Raw genomic sequence first — 18,491 nt, forward strand, 5'->3', positions numbered from 1 at the left:
GCTGCACAATTGGCAACTTCTCAAGAAGGGCTCAGCTCCATGAGTGATATATCCTTTCTGCATGTGAAGGTGGGTTAGAATACCTCCACTGTAGCCCTGTGAGTCAAAGAAGACAAGAAAAAGGGAACCTCATGCCTGAGGGTGTAAGTGGGCCACCCTGTCATTGGGAATGCATAAATGCAGGGACCTGATCCTCTATGTTGGGGTTGGATGTAAGGCTGATGATGTTGCTCCTTTTTTTTTTTTTTTTTTTTTTTTTTTTTTTTTTTTTTTTTTTTTTTTTTTTTTTTTTTTTTTTTTTTTTTTTTTTTTTTTTTTTTTTTTTTTTTTTTTTTTTTTTTTTTTTTTTTTTTTTTTTTTTTTTTTTTTTTTTTTTTTTTTTTTTTTTTTTTTTTTTTTTTTTTTTTTTTTTTTTTTTTTTTTTTTTTTTTTTTTTTTTTTTTTTTTTTTTTTTTTTTTTTTTTTTTTTTTTTTTTTTTTTTTTTTTTTTTTTTTTTTTTTTTTTTTTTTTTTTTTTTTTTTTTTTTTTTTTTTTTTTTTTTTTTTTTTTTTTTTTTTTTTTTTTTTTTTTTTTTTTTTTTTTTTTTTTTTTTTTTTTTTTTTTTTTTTTTTTTTTTTTTTTTTTTTTTTTTTTTTTTTTTTTTTTTTTTTTTTTTTTTTTTTTTTTTTTTTTTTTTTTTTTTTTTTTTTTTTTTTTTTTTTTTTTTTTTTTTTTTTTTTTTTTTTTTTTTTTTTTTTTTTTTTTTTTTTTTTTTTTTTTTTTTTTTTTTTTTTTTTTTTTTTTTTTTTTTTTTTTTTTTTTTTTTTTTTTTTTTTTTTTTTTTTTTTTTTTTTTTTTTTTTTTTTTTTTTTTTTTTTTTTTTTTTTTTTTTTTTTTTTTTTTTTTTTTTTTTTTTTTTTTTTTTTTTTTTTTTTTTTTTTTTTTTTTTTTTTTTTTTTTTTTTTTTTTTTTTTTTTTTTTTTTTTTTTTTTTTTTTTTTTTTTTTTTTTTTTTTTTTTTTTTTTTTTTTTTTTTTTTTTTTTTTTTTTTTTTTTTTTTTTTTTTTTTTTTTTTTTTTTTTTTTTTTTTTTTTTTTTTTTTTTTTTTTTTTTTTTTTTTTTTTTTTTTTTTTTACTGATGATGATACATGCTTCTTTGGGGAGCCGGGATAATGCAGTCAGTATAGACACTGGCTACTGACTGGACAAATGAGGGGTTGGAGTTTGAGTCCCAATTGGGTAAAGAATTTTTTCTTCTCCACATCGCCCAGGCTGACTCTGGGGTCTACTGAGCATCCTATTCGATGGGTGCCAAATGTTTTATCCATGGAGGTAAAGTGGCTAGGGCATGAAGCTTTCCACTCACCTCCAACTAGTGTCAAGGTCAAGAAAATGTGGCTCTGTACATCCACTCCATATGTATCTTCATGCCGTACTGGCTAAATTAATAAAGCTCAGGGACACCTTTACCTTTTATGTATGCTTCTTTTTATTGATCATCATCATCATCATCAGTAATCTGTCAAGACGACAGGTCCACAGTCTCTTCCAAAACAATTCCTCCATTTAATGCGATCTAGAGCTTTCTCCTTCAAATGACAGTATCCTCTTCTGTCCCCAAGGTCATCCAGCATCTTCTTACGTCTTCTTCCTTGTCTTCTTGTCACTTCTATCCGCCCCTCTATCTTTCCTTCGATAACTTCTTTTAGAAGGCAGTTTCTGCGTAAAACATGACCAATCCAATTAGCCTTCCGTTTTCTTATTTCGTGTAGGATATTCCTCTGCTCACTGACTCTAATTAACACTTCTTCATTTCTCACATAATCGGTCCAACTGATCTTCTCCATTCTTCTCCAACACCACATTTCGAAACTTTCCAGATGTTTCTGATCTACTGCCCTAAGTGTCCATGTTTCAGCCCCATACAGAGCTATGCTCCAAATGTAGCATTTCACTAGTTTCTTCCTCAAATTTAAGTCCAATTTGCTGGTAAAAAGATTCTTCTTCTTGCTAAATGCAGCTTTTGCCATGGCAATCCTGGATTTAATTTCACAAGTACACCTTCCATCATCTGTTAACAAGCTACCCAAATATTTAAAACATTTCACATTCTCCACTTGTTTTTGGTCTATCTTTATTGTGACTGGGGTTGGTTGTCTCGAAATTTTCATTACTTTTGTTTTCTCCACATTCATTTCCATGCCATAGCACCTTCCAATTTCAATTAGTCTATCAATCATGCCCTGTAGCACAGTTTCTTCCTTAGCCATTAACACAAGGTCATCTGCATATTTCACAGTTTGAATAATTTGCCCTCCTACTTTGAAGTCACCGAGCCCATCCAGAGCTTCCTTGGTAAGGCATTCGCTGTACAAGTTGAACAGAATTGGTGATAAACAGCATCCTTGTCGAACTCCTCTTCCAATCTGCACACTTCCTGTCTCCCCCCTGTCCAGTCGTACTCTAACTTTCTGATCCATGTACAATTTGCTAATCAATCTTCTTTCATGCCAATCGATACCTGTTTCTTTCAGGATCTGCATTAATTTGGTCCAGTTTACCCGGTCAAATGCCTTCTGCCAGTCTATGAAGCAAACACACAGTTCTTCATCTATCTCCAAAGTTCGTTCCGCTATAATTCTCATCATCCCAATTGCATCCCTGGTTCCTTTTCCTCTTCTAAATCCAAACTGATCTTCTCCAAGTACATCCTCTATTTTCCTTTCAATTCTTCTTTTAAGTATCTTTGCTATTATCTTTGCTGTATGTGCAATAAGACTTATTGTGCGATGGTCGCTGCATTTTGTAGCTTTTGTCTTTTTCTTTAAGGCAATCATTGTAACTTCTGTAAAGTCCTTGGGCCACTCTCCACTTTCATATATGGTGTTCATTAGTTTTGTCAGTGTTTTCAAACCACCTTCTCCCAGTAACTTGAGCACATCTCCAGGTACATCATCATCTCCTGTAGCCTTTCCCTTCCTCATTTCCTTGATAGCTTTTTCCACCTCACTTTGTAAAATATATGGTCCTTTCTCGTCTGTATCTACTTCTTCTTCCGGTTCAACTTCTAAGGTTTCTGGCCGATTAGGTCGATCATATAGTTCTGAAATATAATTTTCCCAAATTTTCAGCACTTGCCTCTGATCTACTATTCTATTCCCCTGGGAGTCTTCGATGCCAACATTTTGAATCCCATGATTCTCTTTCCATCCTAGTTCTTTTGTCTTCATGTACATCAAATCATAACGGCCTGTTCTTTGAAATTCCATAATCTCATTACATATCTTCTCAAGATATTCCTTTTTGGCCCTGTCCGTGGCTCTTTTCAATTCATTCCTCAGTCTCCTGTATTTCCTCCTGCCTTCTTCATTGTTGACATTCTTCCATTTCCTTCGCTCCTCCATTTTACTCATCATCTCCTGTGTAACCCATGGTTTTCTTGCTATCTTCTCAACTTTACCTACCAAATCACTGATAGTATCTAACATGCATTCTTTTATATCGTTCCACTGCGCTTCAGCATTTCCGCTTTCACCTTCAATTGCACCGAGTTTCTCTTCTAGAGTCTCTTGCACGCTTTGTCTTTGAGCATATAACTTCTCCAAATCCCATCTGGGTCTGCGCTTTCGAAATCCTATAATTTTCTTCAACCTGGTTCGGAACTTGGCAACCAGCAAGTTGTGGTCAGAGTCAATGTCTGCCCCAGGAAGCGTCTTCACATCCTTCACACTGTTTCTGAATCGATGTTTCACAAGGATGTAGTCCAGCTGATGCCTCTTCCAATCCCCAGGTGCCTTCCATGTGTAAATTCTTCTCTTTGGCTTCTTGAACCAAGTGTTGGTAACAATCAATCCATTTCGTTCACAAAAGTCAATAAGCATTTGACCTCTGTGATTCCGTCTTCCTAGTCCATGTGATCCAACAATATTCTGATATGGTTCATCTCCAACAATGCTGTTCCAGTCTCCCAATATGATGCTGTTTGTGTCTCCTCTTCCATCTTCCTGAAGAATTTCTTCAATTGTGTCATACACTTTTTCCACTTCATCATCTTCATACTCTGATGTTGGCATGTACACTTGCATAATCAGTATATCTACCGGTTCCGCCTTTAACTTCAGAGCAATAATTCTGTCATTACAAACAATCTTCTTAACAACACTCCTCACTACACTTTTATGCACCACTATTGCCACACCTCTTTCAGCCCGTTCACCTCTGGAATAATACACTGTATAATCACCACTTCTTATTTCGCCTTGTCCTTTCCATCGCGCTTCACTGACACCTAGAAGAGACACCTCATTCTTCTGCATTTCCGTTTTCAAATTCTCCAATTTGCCTGCTTGATTCAAGGTCCTTACATTCCATGTTCCAATCTTGTATCCATGATGTTTCTTCTGATCTTCGCACTTTTTCTTGTTGTAATGCCTGCATGACATTTCCTCTAGAAACACTCCCCCCCGGAGATCCGATTGGGGGAGTAGTTTACCTCCAGAGGAAACATCTCGCATACATGGTATCTCTGTTTTTGGAAAGAGACTATCCAGGAAAAGTGATAATGTGGTAGTTTTTCCATTTGCTTTCCACATCGCAGTACAGCAGCCGTTCAAACCACTCTGGTCACGCCTGCTGCTGTACGAACTTGAACCGTCTCGAGCATCATTGCTCTGTGCTTCAAGTCGCTACTGATGATGCTGCTTCCGGCATCAGTTTGTGGTGTCTCTCTTCGTCTGATGCCTACCCTTTGACCTGTCCAGGAAGAGAGGCCCTGCCAGTAGCTACGCTACCGCTGGTATAGCTCTCAGGGTCCTTGGCCTACTCAAACCCCCTCACCACGATAAGGTGGAGACACCAACAAGGTACTAAAATGACTAAAATATACATTCGTCACATATAATGATAAATTTTAAATATTAAAACTGTTCAGGTTTTTATTGATATTGGTGTCTTTTGAAAAATCCATTTCTATCTACGCCTTTGCTGCAAGTCTTGTGGAGATAAGTGAATTGCAGATTGTAGACACAGTGAAGAAGAGAATGTGTCATGGTCTTTGGTAAAGTACTGTTATATACAGAGAGAGTGTTACTATTGTTCTTATATTTATTAGTTTTACTATTATCATTTTTGTCGCATATTCCTCATTATTTTATTTTCTATTAATAATGACAGTCAGTGTCTGTTACCTTCTGTGGTTAGATATTGATCCTCCTGGAAGTGGTGTATGGAAAGGAAAATATCATGGAACATAAAACTGTGATTATATCCTTAAAAATGAACACTATTGGCTTAGTTATTTTGTGACATGTTCCATGTGCTTCAAAATTTTAGAACTCTGTCAGACTGTAAGATCTATTGGCACAGTCACAGTAACTACATTTTTCTCATATATGAAAACACTGGATTTGATTAGTTATCTGAAGCCTTCTCTTTAGCTGTTTATAAGATTGAAAAACTCATTAGCCTGGACATGGTTCTTTTATTCCAGAAATCCTCAGAATTACACAGCATGCCCATATACAAACAAATGATTACTTTCACAACTGTTTGGAAGAACCTCAACTAACCGGAACATGAAAACAGTTTTAATCTTTTCACATTGAATGCTGTGGATATTAATTACTTACTTGCTTACTTATGGAACTGAGCCCTTCTGATGGAGAAGCCAAATCTGCAGCTACTCAAGAATTTCCCAACATTTTATGTAACCCGAAGGTTCATTACCATGTTCACAAGAGCCCTTCACTGGTCCATATCCTGAGCCAGATCAATCCAATCCATACCAGCCCATCCTATCCCTCCAAGATCCATTCTAATATTATCCACTCACCTACTCGTTGTTCTTCCCAGTGGTCTCTTTCCTCCTGGCTTTCCCACCAAAATCCTATATGCATTCCTCTTCTCCCCATTCGTGCTACATGCCCTGTCCATCTAATCTTCCTTCGCTTGATCATTATAATTATACTTGGAGAAGAGTACAAGTTATGAAGCTCCTCATTATGCAGTTTTCTCCAACCTCCTGTCACTTCATACCTCTTCGGTCCAAATATTCTCCTCAACACCCTATTCTCAAACACCCTCAGTCTATGTTCCTCCCTTAATGTCAAAAACCAAGTTTCACACCCATACAGAACCACAGGCAAAATTATAGTTTTGTATATTCTAATTTTTATGTTTTTGGACAGCAGAAGAAAAGACAAACGGTTCTGGACTGAATGGTAGTAAGCATTACCCAAGTTAAATCTCCTCTTAATTTCCTCCTGAATCAGGTTTTGATTGTTCTCTTCATTCCCAAATATTGGAACTGTGCCCCATTTTCAAAACACCTGTTACCTATCTTTATGTCATGATTTTGCCCTGCATTTTGGTCGTGAGACAGCAACGTATACTTAGATTTTTTCTATGTTTACTTCTAGACCAACCTCCTTGCTGGCATCAATTCAAGTTTGTGTGTTTTTCTTAATGGTATCTATATTGTCACTCGGTAGATTCACATCATCATCATAGACCAACAGTTGATGTGTCCTGTTTAATTTTAGTCCCACCTGGTTTTCCTCCACCTTCCTAATGACATATTCTAAACCAAAGCTGAAAAGGAGTGGCGATAAAGCATCTCCTTGTCTTAGACCATTCTGGATAGGAAATTTAGCAGACAAATGTTTACCTATACAGACTTTACTCTAAGTTTCGTTAAACACATTTTAATCAGCTTAACTAATTTCATGGATATCCCAAACTCTATCAGAATATTGTACAGTACTTCTCTCCTAACTGAATCATAGGTTTCTTGAAGTCTATATAAAAGAGAGAGAATTAAAACATGTTTGAAAATTTTTACTTTGAAAAGAACTTAACAGTCCACTTTAAAAATCTTACTTTTACTTGCCTCTCTCTCATCTGATTGTTATTGTCTGCTTATATCTTTTTATAGTAATATATGCCAGACTGTACAGTTCACAGCTTTGGTCAAGGCCTATATATTATTACATGTCAATTCTACGAGGGTCGTACTGAAAGTCATGAGCAACAATTTTTTGTAAAGTAACATGGTTTATTATTGACAAACCAAATACACCACCTCAATCTACAGACATTTCTTTATTTTTCCACATAATCGCCACTTCTTTGTACACATTTCTCCCAGCATTCTGGGAGTTTGAAAATTCCCCTTCTGTAAAATTCTGTTCCAGCTATCTGAAGACACTGAAGCACTGCTTTCTGAATTGCCTCCCTTTTCTCAAAACGTCCACGCAGCTGATCTTTCACAAATCCGAAAAGATGGTAGTCGGAGGATACCAGATCAGGGCTATAGGAGGGGTGTGGAAGAACTTCCCACCCCATCTTTGCAATTGCTTCCAATGTGACCTTTGTGGCCTTCAGTCAATGACTGCAGGACCCAACAAGCACAAACTTTCCTATAGCCCAAGCTTTCAATCATCTCTTGTACTGCACTGTGCCCTATTCCAAGTTTTCAGGCTATTGTGTCCACAGTCACATGCCTGTCATCTTGAATGATCTCATCCACTCTTTCCTAGTTGCGTTCAGTTGAAGCTGTTCGAGGACGACCGCTCCGAGGCTCATCTTCGATGCTGGTGTTCCCATCTTTAAAATGCTTTACCCATCTTCGAACACTGTTCGCACCCATGCACACACTTCAATAAGCATGCTGAATTCAGAAAGTAGTGCGTCAGTGTCTTCGGATGGCTGAAACAGAATTTTACGGAAGGGGAATTTTCAAACTCCCAGAACTCTAGGAGAAATGTGTACAAAGAAGGGGCGATCATGTGGAAAAATAAAGAAAGGTCTGTAGGTTGAGGTGGTGTATTTGGTTTGACAATAATAAAGCATGTTACTTTACAAAAAATTGTTGCTCATGACTTTCAGTACGACGTACATATATCTAAACTTATTGTGGTGCCCATTGCATGCTGTTACCATTGCTGCTGTGGAGACCTGTCTGCTCTTGACTAGTGTCTCACCCCCAACTGCATTGTGTCTGTTGATCACTTCTTTCAGTTTGTCTTCCCTATCTCCAGGAAAGCAATAAGCCTGCACTTAACCTTGACTGCTCCTTAGCTCTAGTGCTGATTGTAACATTGGAGCGTTTGGAGACTCACAATATATAGCACTCCAAAATGTTAGTACCTTTGTCCCAGACTATGCAGTGTCACATCACAGAAGACCATAATATCATACAGTTCACATATGTTCAACCATTTAATTTTACTTCAATAATGGAATAAGATTCTTAGTAATATAAGGGTTTGAAGTGTGTAATAAATAGAATGGCAGTTGGTAATGCTCATGCAGTAATTTCTTTTACACCATAAATCATCATGCATCTCCAAAAAAAAATCAAAATGAAATCAATACAGAAACAATAGCCTGAAAATAAATATGCAGAAGGTGTACTAATTTTTGATGGGTGTAATTCTTTTTCTTTACTTCATTGTGCAGGCCAGCTGTTCCCAAATCTCATTGTCCATGACCCAGAATTTGAAGTCACATTTTTCTTGAAAGACTCATCATACCGGAACAATGCCAGCTCCATAAAATTTCTCTAGATTTATAACAATATTAAATGACTATATTGGCAAACTTGTTTTGATTTCAACTAATAACAGTTGGGATTTCTTCAGTAGCTCAGCATCTGTTAGTGTCACAAGGACACTTGCACGGACTAGATAGGACTATATAATCTGAGGTTCTTTCAGCAGTGTTTTTCCGTCTAGTATAAAACACTGGTCCATTGAAAGTGAATTGACATTTTTCTCTGTTTGCCAGCTGCTGCACGCTGTTTTTTCTTTTGCCTGGCCTACTCCTGACCCTGAAAAAGGAGTTGGAAAGTGTCTCCGAAATCTACGTTGACTTTCAGTTGAATGGCGTTAAATATTGGAAGAAGTCTACTTTCTAATCGGTTGCATCAACGAGGTCGGTTGTAGTGTGCCTTTTATGGGAGCTCTTTGTTTAGGTCTGCTGAGTGCTACAGAGCATTTTGTAATAGCAGCTGAAGATAGATGGTAGCATGGGAGCGGTTCCCGAAGCATGGATATGCTGCTGGTGGGGAACTTTTACAAAGGTTTACAATGCAACTATGTAGCATTTATCAAATAACTTGGTTAGATTGCTACCTATGGCGGTAGATTACAAGTCTGCGCTTATATTTACTATCTATGTAAGTTGATCCGTGGTGAGGGTGGTGAGGTCGGCGTGTGGGGGTACAGAGCCTATGGAGCGCTATGGAGTGTTATTGAGGTTATTGAGTAGGGTTTGAGAGCTGGGAGAGCCACGAGAGTGTGAGGTTGAGCTTTATGTGCAACTTTAATTGCAACGAAGTGTGTGAGAAATATTAAATTTGGGTGAAGAATATGACGGAACAGTTCGTCGGATATACCGTGACTGTTATATGTCGGAATGATCTGGGCTCATATCAGGGTCAGATTTGTAGCGTAGATCCAAATGAACAGACAATAACGTTGAAGAAAGCATTTAAAAATGGGATTCCTCAGCAGGTTCCAGAAGTTACACTTAGGTGAGGGAGACCCATGTTTTAGCATTTGTTTTTTATTACACGAAGCTGGCGGTATTTTATGCTGTGTAGTATCGAATGACAGGATGATTTAATGACTTAGATGCGATGTTAAGGGAAACGGTTGTGGACTAATTTGAGGTGCAACCCCAGGATTTGCCAGGAGGAAGGGAGAAAACCAAGCGACACTTCACAGTAGCCTGTGTCCCGACCGAAATTCGTATCGGGTATTCCCCGAATATAAATCACATTATTGTATCAGGCAACGTGCCGCGTGACGTACATAATGAATTATAGTATGGATGTCGGTACAGTTTATGGTGTATTAGTAATGTACTTATGTTAGTACCAGGCTCAGTACTTTTACAATCTCTTACAACCAATCCAAATGCTTTTACCAATTTTTTGCCAGTCTCCCAATGTTGGATTTGTTCATAATCTGATGATATATGGAATGTATTTGTATGTACACCCAAAATTAATATGTAATAGTTGAGGTTTTCATGATGGTGACTATGAAGAAAGCAGTCTTCTGGGATGTGACGCCCTGTAGATATATTGTTAACCGATGTTTCGGAGGAGCACTTGCTTGCGCCGGTTCCTCGCTTGCAGAGTTTCTTCTTTTTCCTTCTACCCTGAAGATAGAGGCCATACGTTCTTCCGAAACGTCAGTTAACACAATATCTACACTGCACCACATCCCAGAGGACTGATTTCTTAAAAATTAATTTGTTTGCGGGTAGTGCAAACTGTGAGCTAAATGTAAGATTTGAGGTTTGTCGGCCAAATGTTTTGGTGTATATGAATCTGAGCTTTATATTATTTAATCATTTTCTTCCTTTAGAAAATAACCTCACTTCCGTGTGAAGTGTACTTTCTGTACTGGGACTGCAAAGCAACACACTTTGGGACAGCCTAAGATCGCTTAAAAGTTATCTGGGCCCAAATATAAAAAAAACAGTTTTTTTTTCCTTAAAATTTTTGGTGTTCCATTGGAGAAATGGCATGTCAGAAACAGGTTTCAAGTGATATGGAAATGTTGGTACAGTACAGATGTTCTGTAACCGTCCTTATTTATACTTGGCCCTGGTAAATATTTCCCAGAAGTAATATGTAGCTGCAGCAGGTATAACTTTGTACTATATTGTTTCAAAGATTATAGAGGCTGTTTTTTTTTTTACAGATGAAATACTAGTTCTGAATTTGATATGTTTCAGGGGTGCAGACATAAGTAATCTGACTATAATTGAAACAGCTTCAGATGCATCTGTAACAAGTCCTTCCAGTACAGTAGCTGTTACCAAACCAGTACCTAAACGTCTTGGCCGTTCTGTTAGTGAATGTTTGGCTACCATTAAAGGGATTCAGCTTCGAGATTCTCCACGTAAACATTTGGAAGACTGCAGTGTACATACACCCACTGGTCTGTATCATTTTAATGAGAAATGTTATCTACTCTGAAATGTCTACATAAAGTACATGTACAGTACTTGTCAGTTGTTGGACTTCCGGTTTAATTTTAGTATATGGAGCACTGGTTGGTATTCACCACTTCTTGTCACACATGTGTCACATTCCTAAGGGTTTCCACTGTACTGCACAGGTGCCTTTTCCTCTTTGCTTCCCAAAGCTTTATCTCTGTTTGACCAGTGGTAGTCTATTGACATTATAGGATATAACTATGAGTATGCAGACTTAAAGTGTTATAGCCAGGCTTCTGTAACATTTTTAAAAATAATGCCAAGAATAATAATAAACCTTCTGAGGTTAAATTTGGTTTTGCTTTTAAAACTTTATTTCTAAGCCACATAAACTCAGGATTGAAAACTTACGAAGGTATGACTGTTTTTTTTTTTTTATAATAATGCAAATGCAGGATTTGGGTTTTGTTTTAAATAAATTTCTACAGTCAAGAGCAGACACGGCTATGCCATCAGGCCTTGTTCCCTCCCCTTGTACCCTCATGTTGTGCACTCTGGCCATTAGCTGCACTCTTGTGATGTCATCACTGCTATATGACAGGAATGACCTTCTGGTGTGAGGGTGGGGATGTGGGGAAACACTTGCTACGAGTATAATGCCTCCATGTACTAGAATTCTACTAGACTTTGTTATGTAGAGTTTTTTTATAAAGGGAATCAGTTTAATCTGTTTTCCTTTTACTTTGCTTATGATTTCATGAACATATTTAAAAGTGATACTTCACATATAACAACAGTTTTACAGTGAATGCTTAGAATGCTCCTGAGATGTTTTTATAAGTATTAACAAATGACTTTTCTGTATGCCTGCCACAGTTTAACAGACTTCTTACTACTCAGAATATATGAGCTTTGTGATTTTAAAAACGAAATGATGATAATTTGTTTTTATGAACAAGGAGTAATGTGATAAATGTACAGGAAGACACCAAGTCTCTTGGTCACATATGACACTTTGTTTCTTCTTTGCCACTGCAGTGTTGATGTTTGCCCTCAGTAAGAATTATCTTTGGAACAACATGCACTGCAGTTCCATGTTTAATTTTCTTGCAAGTTGAAATCTGACTGCAGCTCCATTGCTGGCACTAACCATTGTTCAGGGGAACCTGCTTTTGAAGCTGTGTCACCATGCGCACACTTCCTGAAACTTCAAATGATCATGTACGGTTGTTTCTATCTCAACAGGATGACCTGATCAGGCATTATCTGCGACTTTTGAATATCCTAGAGAATTTCTTGACCCAGTTGTGAATTGCTTTACATTACAAACACTTCCCACTCTAAATAGTAAGCATTTCTTTATGAATATCCTTTGCGTTGAGTCCTTTTGCCCACAAAGAACACACAACGGAAGGCTGCTTTTCAGTAATACACTCTTCAAGCACGGTCACCATTTTGACTACTGAAACCAGCCTCTGAACATGTGCATGCATATATGCTACCTGGACTGTCATGAAGCTGAACTGTGCTACTACCTAGTGATACAAATAGAAAACCTGTTACATCCATTATAACTGTTTTACTTCCATTTGTGGCCTATTTACTGGCTCTCCCTTGTAAAAACATTAGTCGTAACTTAAGTTGTGTTGATAGCTATGGAAGTAAAATTAATAGGGAAAGTGAGTTTTATTGAATTGCATTTTATCCCTTAAAATATACAGATATCAGAATTTACATAAAAGTTTATGAGCCGTACATGGGTCTGTTACTAATTAAAAATTATTTGATGAAAAGAATTATGTTCTCCATAGTAAACTATTTACCATAACCTGTATATTTGTAATTTTGAACTGTATAGTTCTACTGAGATCATTATTTTTTAAAAACCATGCATCAACATTCAGTGAATCCTTATGCTGAAATTCAGGGGAAGAATTTGTGCAATTCAGAATTCTCATTAGTATGATGTGTTTATTGAATTCACACCTGTAATTTACTTTTATTTAGTATGTGATGTAAACCGTACGCCCAGCAAGAAAGATAGAGTTCGCCAAAGGTGGTCTGAGAGAGATGAAGCATGTTTTGGGACTCCTATAGACAGTATCTTGGACCAGGACTTTGATTTTGAAAAGAATTTGGCCCTGTTTAATAAACAGGTTGGTTATTTCTTCAATGTCTATTAAATATTATATCAGAATAGCCTTGTACTAATATTGACATTTTCATTCACAGTTATTTAAATATTTTTATTTTTTTAAATTATAAGTTGGTAATCAGATGGAAATTGAATTTTTATTTAGGAAGAAGGGGTTCCAAGTATATCTAATAGACTCTGCATTTCTGTTGTGCATTATGTTTGTGTGATTTTGTCTAGTAAGTCAGCTACAGTAAAATTGTCACTAAAATTTTTCATGGATACAATTATTGTGCTTTTGGACATCATCCTTTATTGTGTTTTTTTGTTTAAAACACAACGTTTCAAAGACTGGATTCTCTCTCCATCTTCAGGAAAAAGCATACTCAGTTGATCCCAATCAGTAGAGTAGCGATAACTTCTATTCTGATAGTACTCTCTTTTAACAACAGTAGCTGTGGAGCAGTGGTTGGACATAGGTGCTAGGCCTCGTGTGTGTGGAGTTTTTTTTTTAATGTTTTTAATTTGTCTTAGCTCACAAAGATGGTTTATGTTGAGACTCATTTACATATCCTATCCTGTATCTGGAAATAGGGACTAGCACTATCAGATGGGTCCAATGAAGTAGGCTTTTTCCTGAAGACAGACAGGATCTAGTCCGAAACGATGTGCTTTTATTAAAAAGACAGGGTGATGGATAATGTCCAAAAACACAATAACTATTAATGTGCAATCATCACAAACATTAGGTCTTATTTTCTTGGAGAGTTTGGGTTTGAATACTAAATCAAAGTGAAGTGTTAAAAGAACAGAATTTGACATTAAGCTAATTGGCTTAACACACCAAAATTGAACACCGTCTGAGTGAAAACAAATGAGTATTCAACTGTGTATGAAAATCCAGAAATTTGAGAATGCTCAGATAATTTATAATCATGAGCTGCATCAGCATGTTTAATTTCTTTCTCCATTACAAGTTGTTTGTCATGTTCATTGTGGCACATGTTCTGTGGAAATAATACAATGGCCAATGGTGTAGGTCAGAGTCCAATAGAAACCTGCCTCCATGCTCTTGACATGGTCACCTATGTCAGTCATCCACAGATATATTCCACATACATATGAGTTGAAGGTATAAGCCTGATTTTTAAGAACAGGAATATGTAATTTATAACTCCTGCACTGAGTTAATATAGTGAAGGATTTGGCAGTTTGTTTGAAGGTAATTTAAACTGCTATGATGCGCTTGAATTGTAATGAAATTGAGTATATTGATGAAATAATATATGTAGCTGTGTACAAACAATTTTCAGGCTGTTTATGATGAGATAAATGCACAAAGGCCGGACATTGTTCGTCATGCAGATACAAGCAGGCGCTCACAGAAGTATCGCCATAATGAGAATGTGATAGCAAGTGTGCCAGCTATGTATAGACAGGTGGTAGTGCCTGCACCTGGTTTGAAGGAATATGTCACTGGTAAGGATTTACTTGAACTTAATCTATGTCTATGATTTGAGGTTTCCACAATGGTGATGATGGAAAGGTGCTTTGTAATTCTGTAGAAGTTTACCAACATTTTGGAGGAACGTATTGCCACCATATTCTGGGTTGAAGAATCCAGTAAGGAATCAGGCCAGAAGAGCTGTCTTGCTGCTTGCTAGTTTGCTTGCTAGACTTCCCCCTTTACCCTGAAGATGGAGGCATTACATTCCTCCAAAATTCTGGTTCACTTCTACCAGACTACACAGTGTCACAGCCTGGAGGATGATACTTTACATTATATTAGATTTTTGTTCCACCTCTTTTCTTCATTCTTATACATCTTTAGTTTCCATGTCTTTACACTTTAGTTTTATATCGTGACAGACTGAGTCATTATCAATTTTATATCAGGAGGTCCGTGGTATGAATCCCAACCTTAGATGACCAGTCTCGATAGACTTTTTTTTGTGCCTCTTCAGGCAGATGTGGTGTAGTACATTGAAATAGGCCATGAGAGGGTTCCCGCTATTAGAACACAGGAGTGCATCATTGTTGGTAGGGTGAATGATCAGGAAATGAGTCCATCGGCTGAGAATTGCACTTCCTGTTGTGCTGTCCAACTTTACGCAGTTTCACTAACAACATCTGAGTGCCATATAATTTCCATGCTCTTATGAGAAAGAGGTGATGAATGAACTTCAAGCAAGACATGGAAATTCCCTTTGCAGTCCGAAGGCTTCCAGGCATCACCCATTCATTAAGAATAATTAATAATGCTTGCCCATTAGAAAATCAAATTCTTGGGTGCTGGCTTCTTGAAGATGCATCCACGTAGAAACTCAAAGGAATATTGAAAAATAATCAGAGTTAGGGAACAAAGAACAGTGGTGTATTGTGTAGTATTTTTAAGTAGAAGTTATAGTGTTAAATGCAACTTGTCCCTTGAGATTCCAATACAAGCAGTTTGTACTGTATACTGAAAAGTGTTTTTCAGTTTTTGTCAGTTGTTCCACACATTTTCCAGAATTTGATCCAATAGCTCCTGTTACATACCTGTACTTTAATATGTGCACATTTGGGCACGTGGTAGTGTATTGGGCCACTATGCTACAAGCTGGAAGGTCGCACATTCGAGTCCTGATGAGGTGGATTTTTTTTTTCAATATACCTAATCCTTCCAGCCACACTAGGGCCCTGGGGTTGACTCAGCCTCTAACAGAAGTGAGTACCAGGAATCTTCCTGGGGTGTAACGGCTGGTCGATGCATAAGGCTGACAACCTTAGTGCCATCTATGAGCTGACTGTGCGGAGAAAATGTGAGTGTCTCGACATCTAAGAAGCCTATGGGCCTTCATAGCCTGTTACAGGGATAGCTTTACCTTTTTTATACATTTAACTGCTGCTAAATAATACTTCCCCACCACAGTATATCATAATCCTTTGTATAACGGAATTCCCTTTCATCTTCCATACTTTTCCCCCCTGACTGTGGACTCACATTATTGTATTGTGACTTCTGGGAGGTTTATAACATTTGTCTAAATTAGTTTAACAGTTTTAATGAGTAGTTAAGTAGTAATTTAATTTCTGTACTTATGAAAAGTGATTTGAATAACATTATTTTAAGTGCAATATGTTTTTATTCTTTTTTATACTATATTCTTTATTAGATGATGGGTTAGTAATTCCAAGTATAATGCCGGATCTGCGCCATCAGTTGCTGTCAGTTGCTGAACGGATGGGTTTAACTGAAGAACGCCAAGCTGAGCTTATGGGAAGAGCTGCTACTGAAATGGCTTTGCAGTTGCTTGGTGGTGGGCATAGGTAAGCAGAAATTAGAGATAGGTAACTCAGGTGGTAAAAGGGTATTTTTGTATGCATGGTCCAGTAACAGTACAATAGGTTTAAATTTTGTTCATGGTATGATCTATTCTGTTTGAGAGTTTTTATGGGGGAGATAGCAGGGAGAGTATGTCAGAGTAGGCTTTCTTGAAGTCTGTGAGTAGCTGGTGTACTGTCACATTACACTCCCATTTTTTCTTCAGTATCTGACAAAGGAAAAAATCTGATCAGTAGTTGATCTGTTATGTCGAAACCCACACTGATGTTCCCCAATAATTTCAACTATGTATGGACTTAATCATGAGAGAAGAATATTGGATAAAATTTTGTATGAAATTGATAGCAGCAATGTCCCCCAGTGATTACTACAGTCAGTTTTATCACCCTTCTTGTGAGCTGGTACAATAATAGACTGTCCATTGATCGTGAAATTTTTCCTTATGCCAAATAGAAGTAATTAGCTTATGGAGCTTAGAACATAATATTTCACCTCCTGCTTGAATAAGTTATGCTGGAATTTGATCACTACCTGGCGATTTATACCTTTTCAATATTGCAGTAGCAGTTTTAACCTCAGATGGACTAGGATCAGGTAGTAACGTCTCAGCTGTATGCATTTTTGTCTGCCTAATATCACTGACCCTATATACATTTAATAACTGAGAAAAGTAGTTCTGCATCTTGAAAATGTTGAGGGAATTTGCAAGCAGATCACCATTCTCATCCTTCACTAAGTTATTTCTCGGTTGGTAACCCCTCTTAAAGTCATTATTCCTCTATACAGGTCTCATGTTCACTGATGCCACATACAGAAACAGAAAGATGTATTATGGGGAGAAGGTTTTTTATAGTGTAAAGATTGATTTGTGCTCACATTGCTATCCATTATAGTTGTCATGGATCAGGTAGTTTGTCACTGTGCAAACACAAGCAGGTATTTCAAAATGATTGAACTTTCAGAATGAAAAATATCAGCATTCAAATCAAGGTTCTTTTATCTCAATTTGATCTCAAGAAATTTAACACTTTTACATGCCTGTTGAAAACCTTACTAAAAACATGAAACCATCAAGTTGGATGAATAGGTAATGCTTCTGATTTTCGTTCAGGATGTGCCTGTTTCGAATCTCAGGTGAACTGTGTTGACTGTTTTCATGGTTTTCCTCAATGTCTTCAGGCAAATGCCATTGTAGTACTGTAAATTAGGCCATGGCTTCTTCCCTTCACATCTTTTGCAGTTCATTATTCATGGTTTGATATATAGTTTGAGTTACTGACAGTGTTTCTAAATAAAGTAAAATAAATAAAATAGAAAGCAGCTACAGGGTTAAGTATTAAAGAATTCTTATTTTATAAGGAATCATATTCTGGTTTGATTGATGTTATGCTTTCAAAATAAGAGAGTTATGCCATTACCAAAATTCTTTTACTTTACCGTGTATAGGAGTTGGGATAGATCATTTGGTATAACAACGGTCTACAGGCTGGATGACCGGGGTTCAATTCCTAGCAAGAGAAATACTTTGTCCTCTCCATAGCATCCAGACTGGCTTTGGGGTCCACTCAGCCTCTTGTTCAATGGGTACTAGGGGCTCTTTCCCTGGGAAGTAAAGCAGTCAGGGCATGAAAATGACTGCTGACCTGTATCTAGTGCCAAGGTCAGGAATGGTGGAGTTATACCTGCACTCCATATGTTTTCATGCCATAATGTTTAATTAATTAATTAAGCACAGGGAAAACTTTATCTTTTATCTTTACTGTCACATTATGTAGGTTTCAGAAGCTTCAGTACATTATTCAGATGTTGCTACTGGATTTTAGTTTTAGACTTCGATTAAACTAGAACAAGGAATATATGATACAAACTCCGTCCTAAGTGCAACAATATATTGTAGGTCTTTCGTCTTGCTTTCTTCTACACTACATGTTTCGGCCGCAAACGGCCATCATCAGGTGTATACACTCACGTAGCTGTTACACTGCACCCAGTTTAACCCTTTGACGTGGTAATTTAAATTCCGCGGCCGCGGCTCCTGCGGTAATATATTCAGCCGGCCATTTAAATTTTGCTCGAAAATTATTTATTCATCATTGTTCTTAA

The 18,491-nt window shown here is 36.8% G+C and overlaps 1 protein-coding gene across 2 annotated transcripts in view; it reads left to right on the forward strand.

Moving 5' to 3' along the window:
- The first annotated feature begins 9,020 nt into the window (after positions 1 to 9,020).
- Positions 9,021 to 18,491, forward strand: part of LOC111869531 (enhancer of mRNA-decapping protein 3) — a 13,149-nt gene continuing 3,678 nt past the window's right edge. Inside the window, exons 1-5 of one of the 2 annotated variants that reach the window (XM_023861133.2) lie at positions 9,021 to 9,154; positions 10,726 to 10,931; positions 12,937 to 13,085; positions 14,377 to 14,542; positions 16,219 to 16,372. In XM_023861133.2, coding sequence (XP_023716901.1) covers positions 9,153 to 9,154; positions 10,726 to 10,931; positions 12,937 to 13,085; positions 14,377 to 14,542; positions 16,219 to 16,372 — 677 coding nt within the window. In that variant the 5' untranslated portion in view covers positions 9,021 to 9,152. The other variant, XM_023861132.2, reaches the window with a different exon arrangement.

This window comes from Cryptotermes secundus, unplaced genomic scaffold, assembly GCF_002891405.2.
Source record: "Cryptotermes secundus unplaced genomic scaffold, Csec_1.0 scaffold139, whole genome shotgun sequence".
NCBI classification, from domain to species: domain Eukaryota; kingdom Metazoa; phylum Arthropoda; class Insecta; order Blattodea; family Kalotermitidae; genus Cryptotermes; species Cryptotermes secundus.